The sequence below is a fragment of the Aquarana catesbeiana genome, linkage group LG07 (assembly GCF_042186555.1).
Source record: "Aquarana catesbeiana isolate 2022-GZ linkage group LG07, ASM4218655v1, whole genome shotgun sequence".
NCBI lineage: Eukaryota > Metazoa > Chordata > Amphibia > Anura > Ranidae > Aquarana > Aquarana catesbeiana.
The window spans coordinates 149,695,181-149,722,305 of NC_133330.1; the positions used below are offsets into that span (position 1 = coordinate 149,695,181).

Here is a 27,125-nt window from a genome sequence, read left to right on the forward strand (position 1 = left end):
ATGTTTTGGGTGTAGTGCAGAAGGGGTAGACCCTCTGTTTAGCTTTACTGCTGCCTGGGTCCCCATAAAAGAGATTCTATTCTATTTGCACTGGTGATTTTTGTCACCAAGAAAGAAAGTGAGGAGAAGTCCAATATTTCAAAGTTGTCCCCAGAACAAGAGGTAAAGGGAAATCTTCCAATGGGAACACCTGCTCTGAGGACATACAAACGTGGAATTCTTCCATTTTGGAAGATTTCCTCTAACTTCCTGTTGTGTCTCTGGGAAAGGATGTAAAGGGAAAGTTCCTAAATACAGTAAAAGTTTGGATTGCAAGCATAATTTGTTCTGGAAACATGCTTGTAATCCCAAGCACTCGTATATCAAATCGAATTTCCCCATAAGAAATATTGGAAACTCAGATGATTTGTTCCACATCCATATATTCATAAGTCCTTCAGTTTACAGTTCATATAAAAAGATTATGGCAATGTGATTGCAAGGTTGTGTAACCATAAAATGTCCATCCACAAATGGCAGCCTCCACAAGGGTATTAGAAGCAAAATCTAGCAGGAGCTACAGGGTATAAAAGAGAAGAGAGGCGCCTCTAAGTGTAGCAATATGGTTACATTTAACCAGTTGCTGACCGCCTCATGCTGATATACGTCAGCAGAATGGCACGGGCAGGCAGAATCACATACCACGTACCGTACGATCGGACCCCCCCGGTGCCCGAGGCGGTCGGCTTGTGACCGGGAGCGATGAGAGGTGAGGTGGAGGCCATCCATTCGTGGCCCCCCCTCGCGATCGCTCCCGGCCAATGAGAATCTTCCTCTGCCTCTGCATAGTAAACAGAGGCAGAGGAAATGATGTCATCTCTCCTCGGCTCGGCAATTTCAGTTCTGGCGCCGAGGAGAGAAGACTGCAATGTGAGTGCACAACACTACACATCACAGTAGAACATGCCGGGCACACATAACAGCCCCCATCACCCCCCGATCCCCCCCGATCACCCCCTAATCACCCCTCCCCCCTCCCCTGTCACACTGACACCAAGCAGTTTTTTTTTTTTTTTTTTTTTTCTGATTACTGCATTGGTGTCAGTTTGTGACAGTTAGTGTGGTAGGGCAGTTAGTGTTAGCCCCTTTTAGGTCTAGGGTACCCCCCTAACCCCCCCTTATAAAGTTTTAACCCCTTGATCCCCCCCCGTCGCCAGTGTCGCTAAGCGATCATTTTTCTGATTGCTGTATTAGTGTCACTGGTGACACTAGTTAGGAAGGTAAATATTTAGGTTCGCCGTCAGCGTTTTATAGCGTCAGGGACCCCTATATACTATCTAATAAATGTTTTAACCCCTTGATTGCCCCCTAGTTAACCCTTTCACCACTGATCACCGTATAACCATTACGGGTGACGCTGGTTAGTTAGTTTATTTTTTATAGTGTCAGGGCACCCGCCGTTTATTACCGAATAAAGGTTTAGCCCCTGATCGCCCGGCGGTGATATGCATCGCCCCAAGCAGCGTCAGGTTAGCGCCAGTACCTCTAACACCCACGCACGCTGCATACGCCTCCCTTAGTGGTATAGTATCTGAATGGATCAATATCTGATCCGATCAGATCTATACTAGCATCCCCAGCAGTTTAGGGTTCCCAAAAACGCAGTGTTAACGGGATCAGCCCAGATACCTGCTAGCACCTGCGTTTTGCCCCTCTGCCCGGCCCAGCCCACCCAAGTGCAGTATCAATCGATCACTGTCACTTACGAAACGCATAACTGCAGCGTTCGCAGAGTCAGGCCTGATCCCTGCGATCGCTAACAGTTTTTTTTTGTAGCGTTTTGGTGAACTGGCAAGCACCAACCCCAGGCAGCGTCAGGTTAGCGCCAGTACCGCTAACACCTATGCACGCACTGTACACCTCCCTTAGTGGTATAGTATCTGAACGGATCAATATTTGATCCGATCAGATCTATGCTAGCGTCCCCAGCAGTTTAGGGTTCCCAAAAACGCAGTGATAGCGGGATCAGCCCAGATACCTACTAGCACCTGCGTTTTGCCCCTCCGCCTGGCCCAGCCCACCCAAGTGCAGTATCGATCGATCGCTGTCACTTACAAAACACTAAACGCATAACTGCAGCATTCGCAGAGTCAGGCCTGATCCCTGCAATCGCTAACAGTTTTTTTGGTAGCGTTTTGGTGAACTGGCAAGCACCAGTGGCCTAGTACACCCCGATCGTAGTCAAACCAGCACTGCAGTAACACTTGGTGACGTGGCGAGTCCCATAAGTGCAGTTCAAGCTGGTGAGGTGGCAAGCACAAGTAGTGTCCCGCTGCCACCAAGAAGAAGACAAACAGGCCCATCATTCCCATAATGCCCTTCCTGCTGCATTCGCCAATCCTAATAATTGGGAACCCACCACTTCTGCAGCGCCCGTACTTCCGCCATTCACATCCCCAACCAAATGCAGTCGGCTGCATGAGAGGCATTTTCTTTATGTCCTCCCGAGGAACCCCTACCCAACGAACCCCCCCCAAAAGATGTCGTGTCTGCAGCAAGCGCGGATATAGGCGCGACACCCACTATTATTGTCCCTCCTGTCCTGACAATCCTGGTCTTTGCATTGGTGAATGTTTTGAACGCTACCATACACTAGTTGAGTATTAGCGTAGGGTACAGCATTGCGAAGACTAGGCGCACTTTCACAGGGTCTCCCAAGATGCCATCGCATTTTGAGAGACCCGAACCTGGAACCGGTTACAGTTATAAAAGTTACAGTTACAAAAAAATGTGTAAAAAAAAAAAAAAAAAACACAAAAAAAATATAAAAAAAAAAAAAAAATAGTTGTCGTTTTATTGTTCTCTCTCTCTCTATTCTCTCTCTATTGTTCTGCTCTTTTTTACTGTATTCTATTCTGCAATGTTTTATTGTTATTGTTATTATGTTTTATCATGTTTGCTTTTCAGGTATGCAATTTTTTATACTTTACCGTTTACTGTGTTTTATTGTTAACCATTTTTTTGTCTTCAGGTACGCCATTCACGACTTTGAGTGGTTATACCAGAATGATGCCTGCAGGTTTAGGTATCATCTTGGTATCATTCTTTTCAGCCAGCGGTCTGCTTTCATGTAAAAGCAATCCTAGCAGCTAATTAGCCTCTAGACTGCTTTTACAAGCAGTGGGAGGGAATGCCCCCCCACCGTCTTCCGTGTTTTTCTCTGGCTCTCCTGTCTCAACAGGGAACCTGAGAATGCAGCCGGTGATTCAGCCAGCTGACCATAGAGCTGATCAGAGAGTGGCTCCAAACATCTCTATGGCCTAAGAAACCGGAAGCTACGAGCATTTCATGACTTAGATTTTGCCGGATGTAAACAGCGCCATTGGGAAATTGGAAAGCATTTTATCACACCGATCTTGGTGTGGTCAGATGCTTTGAGGGCAGAGGAGAGATCTAGAGTCTAATAGACCCCAATTTTTTCAAAAAATAGTACCTGTCACTACCTATTGCTATCATAGGGGAAATTTACATTCCCTGAGATAACAATAAAAATGATTAAAAAAATTTAAGGAACAGTTAAAAAATAAGATAAAAAAGCAAAAAAATAATAAAAAAAAAAAAAAAAAAGCACCCCTGCCCCCCCCCCCCCGCAAGCGTTGGTCTGGCGTCAAATGTAAACAGCAATTGCACTATGCACGTGAGGTATCACCACGAAGGTCAGATCGAGGGCAGTAATTACAGCAGTAGACCTCCTCTGTAAATCTAAAGTGGTAACCTGTAAAGGCTTTTAAAGGCTTTTAAAAATGTATTTAGTTTGTCGCCACTGCACGTTTGTGCGCAATTTTAAAGCATGTCATGTTTGGCGTCTATGTACTTGGCCTAAGATCATCTTTTTTATTTCATCAAACATTTGGGCAATATAGTGTGTTTTAGTGCATTAAAATTTAAAAAAGTGTGTTTTTTCCCCCCAAAAAAACTTTGAAAAATCGCTGCGCAAATAATGTGTGGAAAAAAAAAATGAAAGACCCACCATTTTATTATGTAGGGCATTTGCTTTAAAAAAATATATAATGTTTGGGGGTTCAAAGTAATTTTCTTGCAAAAAAAAAAAATTTTTTCATGTAAACAGTGTCAGAAAGGGCTTTGACTTTAAGTGGTTAGAAGAGTGGGTAATGTGTGACATAAGCATCTAAATGTTGTGCATAAAATGCCAGGACAGTTCAAAACCCCCCCAAATGACCCCATTTTGGAAAGTAGACACCCCAAGCTATTTGCTGAGAGGCATATTGAGTCCATGGAATATTTTATATTGTGACACAAGTTGCGGGAAAAAGACACATTTTTTTTTTTTGTTTTGCACAAAGTTGTCACTAAATGATATATTGCTCACACATGTCATGGGAATATGTGAAATTACACCCCAAAATACATTCTGTTGCTTCTCCTGAGTACGGGGATACCACATGTGTGAGACTTTTTGGGAGCCTAGCCGCGTACGGGACCCCGAAAACCAAGCACAGCCGTGCGTAAATTTTTGATTTCACTCTTCACTGCCTATAACAGTTTCGGAGGCCATGGAAGGCCCAGGTGGCACAAACCCCCCCCCCAAATGACCCTATTTTGGAAAGTAGACACCCCAAGTTATTTTCTTTGAGGTATAGTGAGTATTTTGCAGACCTCAATTTTTGTCACAAAGTTTTGAAAATTGAAAAAAGAAAAAAACAATTTTTTCTTGCCTTTCTTCATTTTCAAAAACAAATGCGAGCTACAAAATACTCACCATGCCTCTCAGCAAACAGCTTGGGGTGTCTACTTTCCAAAATGGGGTCATTTGGGGGGGATTTGTGCCACCTGGGCATTCCATGGCCTCCGAAACTGTGATAGGCAGTGAAGAGTGAAATCAAAAATTTACGCCCTTAGAAATCCTGAAGGCGGTAATTGGTTTTCGGGGCCCCGTACGCAGCTAGGCTCCCAAAAAGTCCCACACATGTGGTATCCCCATACTCAGGAGAAGCAGCTAAATGTATTTTGGGCTGCAATTCCACATATTAGATATATATATATATAAAACCGCTGCGCTTAGGACTAGATGTAAGGTATGCAGCCCCCCTGAAGAAGCTTCCCTAAGGAGACTCCACAAAATGTTTGACTTGTATACTGGGGTATGGCGCTCCCTTGAGGATAATGGGGTGACGTGGTAGGGGTTTTTTTTTTATTATATAGTGCCTTGTACCTAAAACCACTTGTAACTTCAATAGTACCCCTGTTGGTAGTATCAACCCTATAAAGTGCAGAAAATTAGTGTGCAATAGTGCAGTCTTCAGTGAATCAATTCATACCTAATACATGTGATCATATTTTACATAGTATAACAAACTAATATTTGGGGGTTATGTGTTGAACCCCTAATTAAATATTAGGTTTTCACCAACAGGTCAGCATAAATACTGCCCTATCCGCAAAACCCATACACATACCCGTGAGGGGGAGCACAACAAGTCACACTATCATCTGAGAGCACCCCAGTCACAGCTTGGAGTTAACTTTGAACATTTAATTTTGAACATTGGATGTGAACATTTTGATTGATCACTATATGGACTATAATTTTTATTATCACTTATTATGTATTACTATTGTCCTGCTTACACCTGTGATATAGAGGTTTGCAGGAAACCAATGGTCTAGCACATTTATAATTAATTTAATTTTACTTGGTTTAAGGTGTGTGTATGGGTTTTGCGGATAGGGCAGTATTTATGCTGACCTGTTGGTGAAAACCTAATATTTAATTAGGGGTTCAACACATAACCCCCAAATATTAGTTTGTTATACTATGTAAAATATGATCACATGTATTAGGTATGAATTGATTCACTGAAGACTGCACTATTGCACACTAATTTTCTGCACTTTATAGGGTTGATACTACCAACAGGGGTACTATTGAAGTTACAAGTGGTTTTAGGTACAAGGCACTATATAATAAAAAAAAAACCCCTACCACGTCACCCCATTATCCTCAAGGGAGCGCCATACCCCAGTATACAAGTCAAGCAATTCCACATATGCCCATGGCCTGTGTGAGCAATATATCATTTAGTGACAACTTTGTGCAAAAAAAAAAATTGTCACTTTCCCGCAACTTGTGTCAAAATATAAAATATTCCATGGACTCAACATGCCTCTCAGCAAATAGCTTGGGGTGTCTACTTTCCAAAATGGGGTCATTTGGGGGGGGGGGATTGTGCCATCTGGGCATTTTATGGCCTTCAAAACTGTGATAGGTAGTGAGGAGTGAAATCAAAAATTTACGCCCTTAGAAATCCTGAAGGCAGTGATTGGTTTTCGGGGCCCCGTACGCGGCTAGGCTCCCAAAAAGTCCCACACATGTGGTATCCCTGTACTCAGGAGAAGCAGCTGAATGTATTTTGGGGTGCAATTCCACATATGCCCATGGCCTGTGTGAGCAATATATCATTTAGTGACAACTTTTTGTAAATTTTTTTTGTTGTTGTCATTATTCAATCACTTGGGACAAAAAAAATTAATATTCAATGGGCTCAACATGCCTCTCAGCAATTTACTTGGGGTGTCTACTTTCCAAAATGGGGTCATTTAGGGGGGGGGGGGTTGTACTGCCCTGCTATTTTAGCACCTCAAGAAATGACATAGGCAGTCATAAACTAAAAGCTGTGTAAATTCCAGAAAATGTACCCTAGTTTGTAGACGCTATAACTTTTGCGCAAATCAATAAATATACGCTTATTGACATTTTTTTACCAAAGACATGTGGCCGAATACATTTTGGCCTAAATGTATGACTAAAATTGAGTTTATTGGATTTTTTTTATAACAAAAATTAGAAAATATCATTTTTTTTCCAAATTTTTGGTCTTTTTCCGTTTATAGCGCAAAAAATAAAAATCACAGAGGTGATCAAATACCATCAAAAGAAAGCTCTATTTGTGGGAAGAAAAGGACGCAAATTTCTTTTGGGTACAGCAATGCATGACCGCGCAATTAGCAGTTAAAGCGCCGCAGTGCCAAATTGTAAAAAGTGCTCTGGTCAGGAAGGGGGTAAATCCTTCCGGGGCTGAAGTGGTTAATGAAGGTACAACATTTAGCAACTTACATGGTTGATGATTAAAAGAGGCACATTTAAGTATGCAGGCATCCAAGGTAAAGATGTCCACATAGACCATCCTCTGCACCGCTGGCTCTCACTGCTGTCAGTCTGCATTCATGACCGGGAAGACTACCCTGCAGTAGAGTGATCTGAAAGCAAGGCTTGAAGCGCTCGTGGAGCGCAGTGTGGAAGGGATGAAACTGACGGTGGTGCGGAGGACGGTCTATGTGAACAGCTTTACCCCGGATGCCTGCAGACTTAGATGTGCCTGTTTTATTCATCAACCATGTAAGTTGCTAGTTGTTGTACCTTCATTAAATGTAACCATATTGCTACACTTAGAGGCGCCTCTCTTCTCTTTCATACTCAGTTGTGACATGACGCTACCTGTATATCAAGACGTATTTATAAAAAATAATTAGCTTGTCTTGCAAAACACTCTCAAACAAAGTTACTCTCAATCAAAGGTTTTACTGTAGTATGCAGGCATGAGTTTTTACTCTTTCCTACTTTATACAAAACTAAGAAAACATTTTGGCTATATACGTTCATTAGAATGCTGGCTTGGAAAAATAAATAAAGTTTAAGTAGCCCAGCAAGTAAAAAAGCAGCTTTCACTGCACTACCTACCACTTTTTCCCAAATTATACCCTGATTGAAGTCTTACCACTCTAGACACCAAGTATCAGTCTACCGCTGAGGATATGTCAATAGAAACCCCTCTGGGAATGCCTCACAACGCAGGCCTGGGCTCACACCAAAATACTTTGTAAGGGTCATAAACATCTTAACATCAGCCTCACACTCTGCAGTCAGGAAGTCTGTTTACTGCTGCCACTGGATGAAGAACAGGACCCAAGATGGCCAGAAGACTCTTTGATATTAGGTAAGGGTTATTAAAAAAAAAAAAAAAATAGAAACGGAAGTGGGGAGAGAGACATGGATTGTATTTTTCTGTTAGCTGGAGTGGCCAGTGTCAAGGCTCATATTCATTCTTGGGCCAGTTTAACAAGCAGTTTGTGTATAATATGGTCGGAAGTCATAAATTGGAGATCTTAGTAAAACCAACCAAGACTTTGGTATCTTGTCTAAAAGTCTAATATACAGTATCTCACAAAAGTGAGTACACCCCTCACATTTTTGTAAATACTTTATTATATCTTTTCATGTGACAACACTGTAGAAATTACACTTTTCTACAATATAAAGTAGTGAGTGTACAGGTTGTATAACAGTGTAAATTTCATGTCCCCTCAAAATAACTCAACACACAGCCATTAATATCTAAAACGATGGCAACAAAAGTGAAAATGTCCAAATTGGGCCCAAAGTGTCAATATTTTGAGTGGCCATCATTATTTTCCAGCACTGCTTTAACCCTCTTGGGCATGGAGTTCACCAGAGGTTCACAGGTTGCCACTGGAATCCTCTTCCACTCTTCCATGACGACCTCACGGACCTGGGGGATGTTAGAGACCTTGCGCTCCTCCACCTTCCATTTGATCCATTTCCATCTGCCCCACAGATGCTCAATAGGATTTAGTTCTGGAGACATGCTTGGCCAGTCCATCACCTTTACTCTCAGCTTCTTTAGCAAGGCAGTGGTCATCTTGGAGGTGTGTTTGGGGTCGTTATCATGTTAGAATACTGCCCTGTGGCCCAGTCTCCGAAGGGAGGGGATCATGCTCTGCTTTATTATGTCACAGTAAATGTTGGCATTCATGGTTCCCTCAATGAACCGTAGCTCCCCAGTGCCGGCAGCACTCTTGCAGCCCCAGATCATGACACTCCCACCACCATGCTTGACTGTAGGCAAGATACACTTGTCTTTGTAATCCTTACCTAGTTGCTGGCACACACGCTTGTCACCATCTGAACCTAATATGTTTATCTTGGTCTCATCAGACTACAGGACATGGTTCCAGTAATCTATGTCTGTAGTCTGCTTGTCTTCAGCAGACTGTTTGCGGGCTTTCTTGTGCATCATCTTTAGAAGAGGCTTCCTTGAGGGACAACAGCCATGCAGACCAATTTGATGCAGTGTGCGGCAAATGATCTGAGCACTGACAGGCTGACCCCCCCCCCCTTCAACCTCTGCAGTAATGCTGGCAGCACTCATACATCTATTTCCCAAAGACAACCTCTGGATATGACGCTGAGCACATGCACTCAACTCCTTTGGTCGACCATGGTGAGGCCTGTTCTGAGTGGAACCTGTCCTGTTAACCCACTGTATGGTCTTGGCCACCATGCTGCAGCTGAGTTTCAGAGTCTTGGTGATCTTCCTATAGCCTAGACCATCTTTATGTAGTAGAGCAACAATTCTTTTTTTCATATCCTCAGAGAGTTCTTTGCCATGAGGTGCCATGTTGAACTTCCAATGACCAATGAGAGAGTGAGAGCGATAACACCAAATTTAACACACCTGCTCCAATTCACACCTGAGACCTTGTAACACTAACGAGTCACATGACTAATTGGGCTCAATGTGGACATTTTCGCTTAGGGGTGTACTCATTTTTGTTGCCAGCGGTTTAGAAATTAATGGCTGTATGTTATTTTGAGAGGACAGCAAATTTATACTGTTATACAAGCTGTATACTCACTACTTTACACTTTAGCAAAGTGTCATTCTCAGTGTTGTCACATAAAAAGATAAAATAAATTATTTAGAAAAATGTGAGGGGTGTACTCACCTTTGTGAGATACTGTATTTGTAAAAGGAGCCCATATACTAGTATGATGAGAACCGTGATTCACCTATCTTGAAAGCTGGCAAAGTGATTATGAAGTATAAATTACCAGATTGAGAGAGTTGAAACATTAATTTCTCTTTGCTGGGCTAAGTTGTCAAAATGCCCAACTTAGGAAATATGTTAACCCAATCACTAAATTCCATATTAGTTTTAACATTGTAACAAGCTAAAGTAATTTTAAATATTTTTAAATATTTAGCTTTCATCAAATTAACACCTTGTGATCCTACAATGAAGGACCCCTTTCAGACACTTCCTGAACTGCACTGCATTATCATTATGTGGCAAGCTCACCCAATAGAGTCTACAAGTGGCTGACACTGAATGAGTAGTCGGAGTCCCCTTTTCTCTGTTTAAGAAAATTAATTCTGAAAAATGATGTGCAATGGAGTGACTACAGAAAAAAGAAGTAAATGCGAAGAGGCTGAAAGAAAAAAAAAAAAAAAAAAACGACGGATTTTACTACAAAAAACAAATCCCTGTACCTGCTTAAAACTGAAGGTAAATAATCATAATAAATTTGAAAACTGCGGAATTCAAAAGTGGGTTAGTTTTAGGATTTGGCAATCGGCAGAACACTATTTAGCACTATTTAGTGTGCAGATGTGAGGGAGCAAAAGCCTGAGGTTTACAGTTACAACTGAAGTATTATTCTTTGACACCAGGTAAAAGATTTTTAAATAATGTGCACATGAAATAAAGAGTTAGTTTACCTTTACCAAAAATCTGCCTATGCAGGTATGTGCCCATAGATAAAAACAAACTTTCCAGCTCTGACTAAAGTTGAAAAATGCCCTTGCTATAGGTGATGGTGAGGGGGGCAGTAATGACTAGGCCTCTCTTAGCAATGTCCTAGCAACCTCCTGAGTGTATTCCAGTCAGGTTTAAGGAGGTGGATAAATTACTTACACCTATAGCACGGGCATTATTCAACTTTAGTCAAAGCTGCAAAGTTAGCTTTTATCTACAGATGTCTCTTATCTGCATACATAGTTTTTGGTAAAGGTGAAGTAACCTTTTAAGGATATTTGGTGACCTTTTTTGAAACCCCTCTGAGAAACAGATATTTCTTTTCTGTTGTCCAGGCTTTCAAACTACATTTTAAGAGTGCTTTATTTCCAGACTTTCAACTTCAGATCGTAAAAGATTATGTGTCTGACAAACCTCATCATATTTAGATTGTAGCACATCTGTTCAACTGACTAATGCTGTCTTTCTTTGGGTAAGAGGTTTAATAGACTTGCTTCAGAAGTTGTGAAGCAATCTTGGTACACAGTTGTTCTAAGCCCTTCAGGAGTTCTTTAGAGGCTTTTGTAGTTCAGTCCAGGGAACTTTCTGCCCTGGCCAGTAATTGGGGTAGAAAGCTTGGTAATGTCACTGTCAATGTCAAAGGGGGGCAGCGAGATCTTCTCCTTTTCTTGGGTACTCACATGGCTAAAGATGTTGAGTGGGGAAGTATTCTGATATAGCTGTTTAGAGAGACTTACGTCAGGCATTTCCTGGCTTGTCATAAACTTGGCAACACTTTTGTGGTGAAAGGTAAAAAGGGTGAGTAGACATGTTACTCACTACCCCAAGTAGATATCTGGAGAGCTGCAGAGGATACAGTGTTACATTGAAAGACCCACTCCTTACTCAGCATCTACCTATGCCAATTTAAAATGTTTTCACCACTTGACCTCCGGAAGGTTTTACCCCATTGATAACCATTGCATTTTTTGCTTTTCTTTTTTAACTGGCAATTGCTCAGTCAAGCAACACTGTACCCAAATTAAATTAATATCATTTATTTTCACACAGAGTTTTATTTTGATGATATTTGATCACCACTGGGTTTTCTTATTTTTTATTACATAATTGAGAAAAGACCAAACATGTTGAAAAACAAAATTATTTACTTTATGTTATAAATCATATCTAATAAAATCAAATTTCTTAATAAATTTCGGCCAAAATGTATTCTGCTACATGTCTTGTAAAATAAAAAAAAAAATCCTAACAAGTGTATATTAATTGGTTTGTGTTAAAGTTATAGCGTTACGCAACTTTAGTGCAGCCAATGCAATGTTGTCATTTCATTTTTAAAGGAGATTTATCACGTCAAAACCGCACCGTGTTTTAGGTGCCATTAAAAATGAATAGTATGCGAGCATGCATCTTTGAGGTCGTGGGCAGAATCTCATTGATTCTGCCTGAGAGCCCAACAAGTCAAGTGTGAATGCAGCCTTATACCTAAAAGATTCAATACTCCCTACTACAGTGATCTCAAAAGGATCATTTATTATCATTCCAAAAAATTGTTGTACATTAAAGGAACAAAATAAGGTACTCAGGTCCCAGGGACAAAAATAAAATCAAAACAAATAAATAAGTATATAGAATCATTGGGCAATAATAAACCCAAGTTACTACAGTTTAGGTAACTTTGTCATGATACTTAACTACCCAGACAAACACCTTGCCTTAAAACACTAAGGAGTTTATAAAAATGTGCTATTAAGAATATTTCTTGGCCATAGTAACCAGCCTGAGTCATTGTTTTATATTCAAACTAAAGACTCTAGAAATGGCAGTTGGAAGCAGATTGTTTGTTATGGGCAAGAATAACAAAGAACGCGAACAACAATTATGAGCAATACACTGATAGTTCAGATTAAAGATAATCTCCAGGCAGGTATAAAATAGCAGGTATAAAATATCACCAATTAATGCACTTATGTTTTAAATAAAAATAGTCAATAAACTAGTTTAAAGCAGAACTCCGGGATTTTCAAAATTAGTACACCCCCAACTCCCCCCCCCCAACACAAAAAACACTAAACGGTTATTACATTTGTTAAATATTGTTAAATGTCTTACAGTTTAAGATATATGTGTGATTGAATTTTCCAGAAGTCAGCTCTGTGATTCAAAAAATGCATCATCTTTTCTGACAGGGACTGCATCATATCCTCTTCTCTCTCACTAACTGTAATCAGACTACATTTCCCATGAATCTTTGGGATGGGAGTGAATGTGGGAGGTACATTAGGCTTGTACATGTAAATGTGAACAAGCCCACTTCAACACAAATCAAATCTCATTCTGCAGCCAGCAAGCCATACATAACACACGGTATGATAGGTTAAAGCCTTAGGCTCCATGCACACAGGACGCTCAAAAAAGGTGTTCTGGACATCAAATTGCTGGCAGGAAAATGTTGCTTTAATCAGCATTTTGCATTGGCCGACAGGTCAGGATGGGGGGACAAGCAAGCGCCCCCCCCCCGGACCATGCCAGGCCACATGCCTTCAACATGGGGGGTGGGTGCTTTGGGGCAGGGAAGGCCCTGCTCCCCCCACCCCAAAGCACCTTGTCCCCATGTTAATGAGGACAAGGGCCTCTTCCCGACAACCCTTGCCAGCGGTTGTTGGGGTCTGCGGGCAGGGGGCTTATCGGAATCTGGAAGTCCCCTTTAACAGATCCCGGCCCCCACCCTATGTGAATGAGTATGGGGTACATTGTACCTAAAAAAAACACTGGCAAGAGATGTCAGGAAGAGGCCCTTGTCCTCATCAACATGGGGACAAGGTGCTTTGGGGTGGGGGGGCCGTCCCCACCCCCTTTCCTGACCGGCCGGGCTGCGTGCTCGGATAAGGGTCTGGTATGGATCTTGGGGAGACCCACACACCGTTTTTTTCAGCGTAGTGGTTCCCCTTAAAATCCATACCAGATCTGAGGGCCTGGTATGCCCTGCGACAGGGTTCGCAAGGTGTTATGCCCCGTACACACGGTCGGATTTTCCGATGGAAAATGTCCGATCGGAGCGTGTTGTCGGACATTCCGACCGTGTGTGGGCTCCATCGGACATTTTCCATCGGATTTTCCGACACACAAAGTTTGAGAGCAGGCTATAAAATTTTCCAACAACAAAATCCGATCGCGTCAATTCCGACCGCGTGTGGCCATTTCCGACGCACAAAGTTCCACGCATGCTCAGAAGAAATTCTGAGAAATTCCCTGCCCTAAAGCACCCACCCCCATGTTGAGGGCATGTGGCCTGGTATGGTCCAGGAGGGGGGCGCTCACTCGTCCCCCCCATCCTGACCTGCTGGGCTCCGTGCTCGGGTAAGGGTTTGGTATGGATTTTGGGGAGGACCCCAAGCCATTTTTTTAGCGTGAGGGTTCGCCATAAAATCCATACCAGACTGAAGGGTCTGGTATCGTCCAAGGGGGGAACCCCACGCCAATTTTTTTTTCATTTTGGCGGGGTTCCCATGATTCGACTTCTGGTGCAACTTCTATTCAAATCAATGGGCTCCCATAGGGAACCATTGATTTTGAATAGAGGCAGAGAAACGCCTGATGATTAACACTCTGTATACAGCGGTAAGCCGCGTTTAACAGCTTTTACCACCACCAGAGCCAAATGTCAGGGACCACCACCAGAGCCACATGTCAGGGACCACCATAGTCGAATGTCAGGGACCACCAGAGCCAAATATCAGGGACCACCACTAGAGCCAAATGTCAGGGACCACCAGAGCCAAATGTCAGGGACCACCACCAGAGCCAAATGTCAGGGACCACTATCAGAGCCAAATGTCAGGGACCACCAGAGCCAAATGTCAGTGACCGGAGCCAAATGTCAGGGACCACTGGAGTCAAATGTCAGGGACCACCACCAGAGCCAAATGTCAGGGACCACCAGAGCCGAATGTCAGGTACCACCAGAGCCGAATGTCAGGGACCAACAGAGCCAAATGTCAGGGACCACCAGAGCCTAATGTCAGGGACCACCAGAGCCAAATGTCAGGGACCACCAGTGCCGAATGCCAGGGACCACCAGGGACCACAACAGGCACGTAGATGGACCAAAATCCGGGTATGCAGTTAGCAGTGAAGCATCCCTCTATACAGCATGACGGATAGCAAGCAAACCGGGCACATAAGTGAACTCAGATCCGGATGTCCAGCCAGCAATGAGGCATCCCTCTATGCAGCATAGCTGAATCTAACAGTTCTTTACCTAATTTTGCATTTCCAACAACAAGAGCATTCTTTAATAAATCTTCATTGCTTTCAGACACCAAATGCTTCTTTATTTGCTCTTTCCGCTCTCTGTGATCCCCAATACACCAGGCCCTTATGAAGAGCTATTAGTGGATTCTCCCGATCTCCTTAGAAGATTTTCTGGATTTCTGACTTATGGACTTTGCTATATAATATAATTTTGTACACTATGTTTTGATGAATTGTGATGTTTTTGCATAATTTTATTTTGCATTAATTGATTTTTATGCACTCATTATCATTCATGGTATAGCGCAGTTTTTTCTTTGTTTTCCTGTATTGTTGTGTATGTTGCACAGTTGAACTGCAGCTTTTTAGGGGGGTTTCTTTGATAGCGCAGTGTTTTCCTGTTTTCTCCACCAGTGCCGAATGCCAAGGTTCACCAGGGACCACCAGTGCTTGAATGCCAGGGACCACCAGTGCCTGAATGCCAGGGACCACCAGTGCCTGAATGCCAGGGACCACCAGTGCCCGAATGCCAGGGACCACCAGTGCCCAAATGCAAGGGACCACCAGTGCCTGAATGCCAGGGACCACCAGTGCTTGAATGCCAGGGACCACCAGTGCCTGAATGCCAGGAACCACCAATGCCTGAATGCCAGGGACCACCAGTGCCTGAATGCCAGGGACCACCAGTGCAGCATGTCTGTCCCACCAGTGCAGCTTGTCAGGGACCACCAGTGCAAAGTGGGGATTATTATTAGAAATCATTTGTATGACACAGCCGGGATCTCCCACAGTGTCAGGTATTGTTATATGAGAACACTGATCACACTGTGCCAATAGCTGCGGAAAGCGAACATCAACGATCAGTGTTCTGATATACTATACCTGACACAGTGTATCATACAACTGATTTCTAATAATAATGCCTGCTCTGCACAGAGATATGGGGGCAGTGCGGGGGGCGGTGCGCCGGGGACAGTGGAGGCCGGATTGCTGGCAGGAGGAGGAGGAGGGAGGAGAGAGGAGAAGGAGGACACCTCTTCCATGGGCGGCACAGACAGGGGGCTGTGAGACCCCATCCGCCCACAACATGTCTGCTTCCTTCCTGCTTGTTTTCAGAGGACTACAATGTGGCATGTCAGACCGCTGTCTGAGCTTAGGAGAGGGATAGAAGCCAGCGGTCTTACAAACAGGATGTCACTAGGCAATAACGTTTTTTCAGCAGCCTATTGCAGAGGAACTACAGAGCTCAGAAGAACATGGGTGGCAAAGTTGGTGAAGGTAGGAGATCAGCAACAAATACATGGAAAAAAAAAATGCCCAGCATTCTGCTTTAAGCTCCTGAATGTAGCTGGTTGTCAGCCTCTTGTAATCCTCTGCACAAAAGCATTTAGACTGAGAAAGGGAGGGGCAGCAGTTTGACCAATTAGGTGTGTGGCATACACAAATTCTGACAAGGCACATTCTGATAGGAGGAAGAAAAAAAAGAGTAACAGTGAGATAGGTTAATGATGCTTAGCCATTGAGTTGCATCTTGATATAGCACGGTCCTTTACCCCCTAGGGCCCCAATGCACTTACAAACACATACTAGGGCCAATTTAGAGACAGGATCTGATTAACCTACCAGCATATCTTTGGAGTGTGGGAGGAAACCGGAGTACCCAGGAGGAAACCCACACAGGCACAGGGAGAACATGCAAACTCCAGGCAGATGGTGTCGTGGTTGGGATTTGAACCAGTGACCTATTGCTGCTAGGTGAAAGTGCTAACCACTACACCACTGTGCTGCCCATTACCCAATCAAAGTCTGGAGGTTGGGAAGTGACCTAGCTTTATTGTTTAACTACAGCAGAGAAATGTTAGGTTACTAGATTGTACTGTTTAACAGAGCTATGTAAATCTCAGGACTAAGTGGTCAGAAATAGAAATGCTTTGGCAAGTAAGACAGCTACCATATATGCACTTTAAAGTAAATTGTAAACAATCACATTGTAAAACAACCTAGTCAGTTAAAAATAGAATTGAAAGGCAAAACATCTGTGTATAGATATAAAAAAACATTATAAATAACTTTATTTCCCTTTTTTTATGATCACATTCCATCTGTTCTCTCTGTTTTTAGCTGCATAAAAGCTGGGGGGGGGGGAGAAGCAACAGCACACTGACCTTTCCAGTGAAAGTCTCTGCAGGGGGGAGGCATGTCAGGACAAGTCAGATAATTGGAGGAGAGTAGACTGGGTTTGCAGCATAGCTAGAAAACAGACCACAGACCTGCACATAGACTATCATGGTTTGGTAGGATAAATGTGATTAAAATGATGATCCTTCCGAAAGCTCTGTATATCTTCCAAAGCCTTCCGATTAATATTCCTAGAGCATATTTTAAAATTCTTAGATTGATTTTGCTGAAATTTGTATGGAATAATAGAGGCAATTGTATTGCCTATAAAATAATGAGTAGACCAAGAGAGACGGGGGGAGTATTCCTTCCAGATTTTGGAAAATATCATGAGGCAGCAGTATTACAGAGAATCTTGGACTGGGTCCACAGTGCACCATATAAAAAGTGGGTGTCCTTAGAGGAGAATATGAGTAAAGCTACTTTGGGCAAGATTATTTGGATTCCTAAGCAATATAGAGGTCTCTCGGGAGAAACGGCTTCAATCACCTTAGAAACATTTAGAGTATGGGATAAACTACTTAAAAGTATATCATGGCAGCATAATAGTCATCTGACCCCCTTGACAGGTAACAACTTTTTCCCGCTGGGGAAAGACAACAATCAATATCTAAAATGGACTCCATCGGACCAGTTGAGGCTTAAAGATGTCTTCAAGGAGAATGCTCTGTGTACACTATTGGATCTGCGAGAAAGGTACGGTATGACACCATGGGATGTATGGAGATACAGACAACTCCAACATTTTGTGGAGTCTCTTCCAAAACCTCTCCGCGCGGCCGCCAGGTTAAATTTGTGGGAAAGATTAGTTGATCAAGGGGGAAAAAATAGACAGGGGAATTCAAATATTTATAGGATGTTGATATCTCCCTCGGATGATGGGTCTGTGTGTCCATTTGGAAGTTGGGAAATGGAGCTGAATCAGGCTTTGCCTGAAGCAATGAAAAATAAAGTTCTAGATTATGTCCACTCTACTTCAATGGATACAAGGACAAAATAAATTAATTACAAATTAATGGTTAAGTGGTATTATGTTCCATCAAAAATACATAAAATGAATCCTCACATAACTCCTCTATGTTGGAGGGAATGTGGGGAGGTTGGGACCCATGCTCATATATGGTGGCAGTGCCAGCTGATTCAATCATACTGGGTGAAAATACTAGGTTTAATTAAAATATCAGTGGAAATGAAATTGTGTTAGATCCGTGGCAATGCTTGTTCCATGCGATGCACTCCACAAGCAAGAAATATACAACAGCAATAACTCAGTTTTTGCTGAATGCAGCAAAGGCATTCATCCCCAAACAATGGGGGTCAAAGAAGGTACCGACAATGAAGGAGTGGTTTAGGGAGGTAGATAAGACTAGACTTATGGAAGAAGTAATACACCTGCAAAAATGACTCTGAATTAAGATTTGCTAGTATTTGGAAAGGATGGTTGGAATTTAAACAATCTCCGGTATACGTGAGTTACATGGGATGCGAAGGAAGTATTTAGAGGTCCTCAACTTGGCCCCTTCCCTTTCCCTGGGGTTTTTTTTTTCTTCTCTCCTTTCCCCTTATGAAGTGGGCACTAGGGGTATATAGTGGTGGCTGAGAGATAAGACTCTCCCCACCTCATAAATAAATAGAGGATATGGGAAGATCACCGTTTCACTTATGTATTTATATATAAATCAGAAATTTGTCAAGAGCACTTAATAAATTTGGAAGGAGTTGGGGAATGTATTTATTAAATTAATAATTAATAATTTGATTAGAGTAAAATAGAGTGAGGAATGGGGGACATGCATTTCACGATAAGGAATAATGAGTTTGGGGGGTGGGGGGATGTGGGAGGAATATGAAAATATATTTAAAAGAAAGGAGGGGGGGGAGGGAAGGAGAAGGGGAGGGTTTTATTTATTTATTTATTTTCTTTGGGTGGAGGGTGGATCGGGAGCTAGGGGTGCAGTATCTCTATTTCTTTGCTTTAAAAAAAGGGAGAGGGAGGAAAAGAGGAAAAGGAGGGGAAGGAGAGGGGAAGAAAAGAAAAGGAAAAAAAATGATTATGAACTTTTAGAAATATGGCCATTCCAGAGGTGATGTTAAAAGTTAGATCCATTTTTATTTGTTTATGTATTTGTATATGTATATGTGTGTGTATTTCTTATGAATGTTATGTATCTATGTGTCTGGAATGATATGGAAGTATCTGTATGTTTATAATAATTTAATAAAAATAATTGAAACACAAAAACAATAAAATAAAAAATAAAAGGAAAAGAAAACAGACCACGGTGTGCTTTCCTGCTTAGTGTGGTCAGTTTTTAATAGGAAAGCAGAGGTACTGGCAAAAACACCAGGGATTTCACACAAAAGAAGCAATACAAAGATAACAGGATACTTTTTTAATACAAGCACATGGTACAGCAGGCACATATGAGGAATATGAAATGCCCGGGTGACAAACATTTTAATTGTGCATTTAGCTCTTTGCCTGGAGCTCAGCTTTGAGATTTTTATATTTTCTGATGTCACCAATAAAATGAATAAAGTGTTTAAGTCTAATATTATGATGTAATTGATTGACACACATTTTTATATGCTCAGCTTAATGTCACTTTTTTCAAATATTATAAAATATAATTACCTGAAAGTACCGATGACATTGCAGCAAACGCATTGAGCTTTAGTCCACACACAGGATTCCCAGTGTATAAAATTTCCAATAGCAGAAGCCCAAAACTAATTACCAATAGTGTAATGTAAATCAGCTCAGATCCCAAGGACAGCCATAGAATTCCTAAACAAGAAAAAAAAAAAAAAAAAAAAGCAGCATAAAAAAAAAAACAGCAAAAAGAAGCATATTTTGTTGAACAATAGAAGTGAAAAAAGAAGAAATAATGCAAAATATGTTTCATGGGTCCATCTGCCTATTAAAAGTACAAAACAACATATAGCACTAATAAAAATTATTAAAATAACTATCAAATATGTCCATCCACGAATGGCTTTATTTAGGCTGAAAGATTTTAATCCCTATGAATGAGTCATAACACAATCATATGCATTATTGGCTAATCAGTCAATATTTATCTCGTCATACATTATTTGGTGAAGTGTACAATCTCACTTGTAGTTGATAGCAACAGTCCATAAAGGAGTAGAAGGAGCTAATCAAGAGTTACAGTGAGTATTGATTGTGAAGGAAGACAAAGTAGAAGAGGACTGTGAAGAGAAATAAAGGAGGCAGAGCAGGGTCTGTTCAAGTATCAGGAATTCTCAACTTGGTTAGTGTCATAAAACCATATAAGTGTGTCTCATTGGTAGTGGCATCAAACAAAGCAACATAAGAAAGATTTAACTAAAGTGTAATGAGTGGTCTAAGAGACCCTACTAGCGTAGTGATACAAACATGGAAAGTGCAAAAGTAGTGTCATATGTCTATCATGACAGGAATGCACCAACAATGTGAACATAAAAAATAATATTGACTAAAAATAAGCAAACTTATAGACATATATGTGATTGTAAAAGTCTATATGGGTTGGCAACTCTTGAGGATGCAGGATGTTCAAAGCTTGTGTAGAAGCTTTTCACCACAAGATGTAAGGCATATCGGTATACAAAACCAGGTCTTCTAAAACACACACTTCAGCAGAGAGAAATGTAATGCCCTTACCAGAGATGTTGGACTCACAGGCCGTTGGCAGTGAATCGTATAGGCTTGTACCGTCAAAGCGGTAGGGTTAGATCCAGTTCCAATCCCAAGGAGAGGCCAGGTAGGCAGGAAAGACCTCACGGCTCTTACGTTCCAGGGAGGGGTAAGAGTGGACCCAACCTTCTTGTTCGTATTCGTGTTAGTCTGATTCCTTATCCGGGTGTAGGCTGGGATCTTCCACCGGGTTCCACCTGATCAGCAACAATCCTCCAAATGTGGCGAGGAGAAAGTAAAGAAAGAGAGCTTCCACATAGTGTAAATGCGGATTTACACTATGTGGAAGCTCTCTTTCTTTACTTTCTCCTCGCCACAGCACCCTATATAAACAGAGAATCTGCCTAGCATCAGTGCTGGATTGTCTTCAGCTTGTTCCTGTGCTCCTGTTGTTAATCTGCCTGATTGACCCTTTCGTTGCCCTCGCACTCCCTTTACCCACCACCAGGGGTGCTTAGACCGGAAACCGTGCAAGAGGCCACCCTCATCATTTCAGGCTTCACTGTAAGGTACGTGACAGTACCTTCCTCCACCTTTTTTTGATGCACACACTTACAAGTAACCCCACTCGTCTAAAATCTTTACTTTGTCAAATTCCCGAGTGGGCCAGGGCATCTCTTCTTCATAGTGGCACAATGGATGACATACAGGCTTTCCAGTGAAATGAAAGGTTAGTCAATTAGAGGCATTAAGCAAAAGCTTTCAGGGTTCTGCTATTACTATTAGGTTCTGTATAGGACCTTGCAGAAATAGCACACAATCATCGACACAGATCAAATAAGATGGCAGTAGGAGTATATATCCTGTAGTCACTATAGTGCAAGTTCCTCTCTCTTTCTCTCTGCTTCTCCAACCACTCTGAAACTTCCAAGACACGTTTGAATCTGATTGTGGGTGTGACGAATGTATTAGTTATGGATTTTTTTTTTTACATCAGCATTAAAAAGGTAGAAAAGCCAGAATTACAGGATCATGGGCAATATGGAAAGGTGTGGATTAGTGCCATATAGGAATGAGTGGATGAAAAATTGATCTACTCAGCAGGTAGGTGAAGCACCCTCAATGCATCTCAAGTTTTCATTTTCAGTTTTGAACCGCATATGCTTTTAATAGGGTCTGTAGCATGCAAGAACCAACTTTGAAGATTTAGCAGAAGATGTGAGGTAAAACGGGCTACACAATAGAGATCTTGAGGAAGCATGGTTACAAATAAGCAAAAAAAATGAAAAAACATTATCAGGAGCTTGGCCCATGTTTCAAATATTGACCTCTAGAGCTGGCCTTTTTCAATTGGATTGCTGGCGAGCGGCCCAATTAAGACATTTTTTACATACTTTACGCGCTCCCGGTGTTTTTGAGTGTAAGGCTGGCCATACACTATTCAATTTTCCTGTTCAACTTTCCTTTAGATTTACCAAAACCATATAATAGGAGGTCAAACCTAAACACTTTCAATTTGGATGCAATCAGGCAGGCCCTTGTACTACATAATTGAAGGTAAATCTAAAGAAAATTGAACAGGAAAATTGTATGGTGTATGGCCAGCTTAACTTGAAGAATATTGTGCTGAAAAAGTACCACTTTCACATACCCTCTCGAAGATGTATGCCCTGACTTTCAATTACCATTTTTTTCGAAAATGGGAGCTGGAGTTGAATAGCACCTTTACGGAGGAACAGTGCACTAACATAATACACTTCATATCCTCAATTTGCACAAAAGTGCAGAAAACTAATTTTAAGATTTTTTCCCAATGGTATCGGACCCCGGTCCTCCTTCCTAGATATTTCATGAGCAATTCTGATAGATGCTGGCATTGTCAGGAGGAATGCGGAACGTTACTGCATATTTTCTGGTCGTGCTCTAGAATTAAGGACTACTGCAGAGAGGTCCGGAGGATCATTAAAAAATGTAGTGACTGTCTTCATGGAACCCTTTTATTAATTCAGAGGAAGGAATGACTCTTTGATGTGAATTTAATGAGTGAACATATTATCCTCTCTGAGATGTATTGGCTCCTTGATGGAGCTGCCGACCCTGGTGGGGGCCTGGGGGAGGCGAAGGAGAGGAATTTTCTTGTTGGTTTTTTTCTGTTTTTTTGGGGGGGGAGAAAGAAAAAAGGGAGGAGGATATGGTTTGACACCTTTCTATCACATGGGGGCTTTCTTACGTGTTGGAATATTTTAGGATCTTGAACCGGGGAGTAGGTTCTATGAGTTCATGGCTAAGGTAGGGAGGTTGTTTTGATTAATATGTTGATATTAGTGATTACGCCGTTGGATAGATCTGCTTTCATTTCTAAGATATGTGTTTATTGTTTTGTAGTGTGGATATCAGTACCTCAGTGAATGTTTTTATGGAAGGTGTCTTCCTTTTTCTTCTTAAAAAAAAGATAATAAAAGATAAAAAAAATAAAAATTGTTGGGGTGCTCCTTTCCAACTTCCTCCTCCTCTCCTCTCCCTAACTTTACCCTTCTACTCCCCGTCTCTCCTCTGTGTGTTCAGCTCTAACTGTATAAAACTTCAGTCTTAAAGTGGAAGCAAACCCTTTTTTGGCACTTTTACCTACAGGTAAGCCTATAATAAGGCTTACCTGTAGGTACAGTGAATATCTACTAAACCTACAAGGTTTGCACTCTGAAGGGATGCCATACAATGCAATGCATACCAGCACATTATGCCTTTACCTTGCATGGTTTAAAAAATTTTTTAAAAATGGTGCTGTTTACTACCGCTTTAACGATATCTATGCACCACAAACAGAAAACGCTATTAAATTCACTTTTTAAATAAATTCTTTATTTGTATTTGGAAAGGAAAATACAATGCAAAAAAAGGTCACATATATTGCAATGAAAGCATCAAATGCAATAAACACAATATTCAAACAAGCAAACTCACCCATCCATGCATGTACCCATGTTTTATTTTGTTGAGAAATCGCTTTCGAAAACATGCCCCTAGCAATCCTAGCCATGGCCATCGTGGGTAAGGGCAGATGATTCATGTATCATTTATTCCTGGAATCCATCTGCCCCTAGGCAAGGTATGCAGGTAGGAGGGTGTGCTTAGCTGAGGAAGCCCCTCATGCCCTCCTTTAGATGAAAGGAAAAAAATGCCCCAGAACTAAAGGCAACTTTTTTTTCATTTTGGATAGGGCAAAGGTGGGTTATAACCTGTCAGATTTATTTTCACCATCTATATCCCATTGTGGAGATTTCCCTTCACTCCTTGTTTCATAGCCAAACAGGAAGTGAGAGGAAATCTCTGCAAATAAGGGAATTCTTTGGGGACCTCCAGGTCACCAGAACTAGTGTCCCTATTGGAAGATTTCCCCTCCGTTACTTTTCTGGGAACAACCCAAATTTTGGCATTTTCTTTTACTTTCACTTTCAATGATAATGGTAAACAGGACAAATAAAGAGGGGGAATCTCCAGGGCACAGACAGCAATAAAAACTAAAAACTGACCGGTGTTCAAATCCCTCTCCACTCTATCCAAAACTGGAAAAAAAATGCCTTTAGCTATACTTTAAATCTTAATGGCCCAGGCCATTAACCAGGAAACAAATGAAGAAATGTAAAAAAAAAAAGTTTAAAACAAGTAAATATAAAATAAATTCTTACTAATTCTAGCAGCATAAGGATTAAAAATAGTTCACATTAACTGAGAGAGTGAAGTTCCGCTTTAAACACAAAATTGCACTGGATATATTCATAGCTGTTTACTGCAGGTGAATGCCATTGCTTTAGTTATACCTTATATTGAGAATTATACCTGTAATTAAATTGTTATGAATGCGGTTTCTTATCCCCAATGTAAAAACTGAATGTACCCAATATTACCTGTGTTTACCTTTGTTTTAGAGAGACAACAGCTCACCACACTGTTTTGTTTCCTTTTAACCTCAATTCAATGTTTTCTTATAAAAATGGTTGTTATTTTTTTCAAAATGTTAACCTTTATCTGTGTGAACTCCCCTTGGAGCACCACTCAGGGAACCAGAGATATACTGTAATCCAGGATTAGGACTTCAGAAACATACAGGAAACCTGGATGTGTGTAGAACTTCAACATCAATCTTTAGCACATAAAGCATGTACTGTATTGGTAATTAGTAAAGTGCTACATATTCTTCAGTAAAATTTAAGGATGGGATCTGCATTCATTTAACAATTTACTTACAGTACTGTCTATGGTTATCTTCCTAAAAACATAAGCAGGTGGCATTTAATGTGCCTTAACCATTTACGGACCGCTCACCACAGTTTTACGTCAGCTATTTGAAGGAGGATATCGTTGTTATGGCAGCAGCTAGCTGCCATAACCCCGGTATCCTCTTCTTCAGCAGGAGGTCCGCTACAAGATAAAAGTGGTCTCTGCAGCGGATTTGCCGCGAGATCACTTTTATCAGTGGTGGGAGAGGGCCGCCCTCCCGCCGCGATCCGGTGTCCTCCAACGCTTACCGGAGCCATCGGCAGCGGAGGAGGCGATCGCGTCCTGTCTCCTGTCAGGTATGGAGACAAGTGAGGGGAAGATGGCCCCCACCCGTCTCCATAACAATGCAGGGCGGAAGTGACGTCAAAACGTCACTTCCGCCCACAGTTCTTAAAGGGCCATTTTTTTTTAAATGATTTTTTTAAATGACACTTTTTTTCTTTTTTTGAATTGTAGTGTAAATATGAGATCTGAGGTCTTTTTTTACCCCAGATCTCATATTTAAGAGGTCCTGGCATGCTTTTTTTCTATTACAAGGGATGTTTACATTCCTTGTGATAGGAATAAAACCGATAATTTCTTTTTTTTTTTTTAAAACAATGTAAAAATAAAAAATAAAAAGGTAAAACAAATAAGAAAAAAAATGTTAAACGCGCCCCGTTCCGACGAGCTTGCGTGCAGAAGAGAACGCATATGTGAGTGGCGCCCGCATATGAAAACGGTGTTCAAACCACACATGTGAGGTATCGCCGCGATAGGTAGAGTGAGAGAAATAATTTTAGTGCTAGACCTCCTCTGTAACTCAAAACAACCTGTAGATTTTTTTAAACATCGCCTATGGAGATTTTTAAGGGTAAAAGTCTGTTGCCATTCCACGAGTGGCGCAATTTTGAAGCGTGACACGTTGGGTTTCAATTTACTCGGTGTAACATTATCTTTCACAGTATAAAAAAAAATTGAGCTAACTTCACTCTTTTCTTATTTTTAAGTCAAAAAAGTGCATTTTTTCTAAAAAAAGTGCGCTTGTAAGACCGCTGCGCAAATACGGTGTGACAGAAAGTATTGCAACGACCGCCATTTTATTCTCTAGGGTGTTAGAAAAAAAATGTATAATGTTTGGGGGTTCTAAGTACTTTTCTAGCAAAAAAAACTGTTTTTAACTTGTAAACAACAAATCTCAGGTACACCAGTAATCATCTCATTTAAGCTACAAAAGGAGGAAACTAAGGGGAACATAATACTGGGCGTATGCTATAGGCCCCCTGACCAGAAGGAGGAGGGGGAATGGGACCTCCTATCACAATTTGGATTAGCGGCAAGGATGGGAAGTGTCATTATAATGGGGGATTTTAATTATCCATACATAGACTGGGCGGAAGGAACCGCACATTCATCTAAAGCTCGCTATTTCCTAAATGTCTTGCAGGACAATTTCATGGGTCAGATGGTAAATGCACCAACAAGAAACAAAGCGTTACAAGACCTACTGATTACTAACAATACAGACCTGATCGCGGATGTGGAAATATGGGGCAATTTAGAAAACAGCGATCACAGGTCAAATAGTTTCAGTATAAATCACATAAATAGGAAACATAAGGGGAATAAAATTCTTTAAGTATATAAATAGTAAGAAAGGGAGGTCAGATTATATTGGCCCCATAAAGAATGATGAAGGGAATCTGCATACTAAAGATGGAGAGATGCCGATGGTATTGAATTTATTCTTCCCCTCAGCCTTCACGAGGGAAACTGGGGGATTCAGTAACCGAAACTGCAATGTTTTTCCTCATGACACGTCACAGTAAGCACCCTCATGGCTAACAGCGGATAGAATTAGAAATAGACTTGAAAAACTTAACATTAATAAGTCAACAGGACTAGATGGCTTGCACCCGAGGGTCCTTAAGGAACTCAGTGTCAGGGCTGGGCTCAGCCCTTCCTTCTCTGAGCTGGCCGCTCAGCTGTCGGCTAATTGCCAGCTTCTATCTCTCCACATTGACTCACCTGTTGATGATATCCTGCTAATCAGTGCTGCCTACTTAAGCCGTCCAGCCCAGATGATCTCTGCCTTCGCCTTGGTCAACATCACAGAGATGCGTTCCTGTTAAAGACTTGCTTGGCTGACATTCCTTCTGGCTCCAGATCCTGCTTGCTGTTCCAC

The 27,125-nt window shown here is 41.5% G+C and overlaps 1 protein-coding gene across 1 annotated transcript in view; it reads right to left on the minus strand.

Moving 5' to 3' along the window:
* GSG1 (germ cell associated 1) overlaps positions 1 to 27,125 on the minus strand; it is a 351,754-nt gene that overhangs the window by 128,775 nt on the left and 195,854 nt on the right. Inside the window, exon 4 of the mRNA XM_073592715.1 lies at positions 19,679 to 19,831. Within this exon, the coding sequence (XP_073448816.1) occupies positions 19,679 to 19,831 (153 nt within the window). The remainder of the gene's footprint in view (positions 1 to 19,678; positions 19,832 to 27,125) is intronic.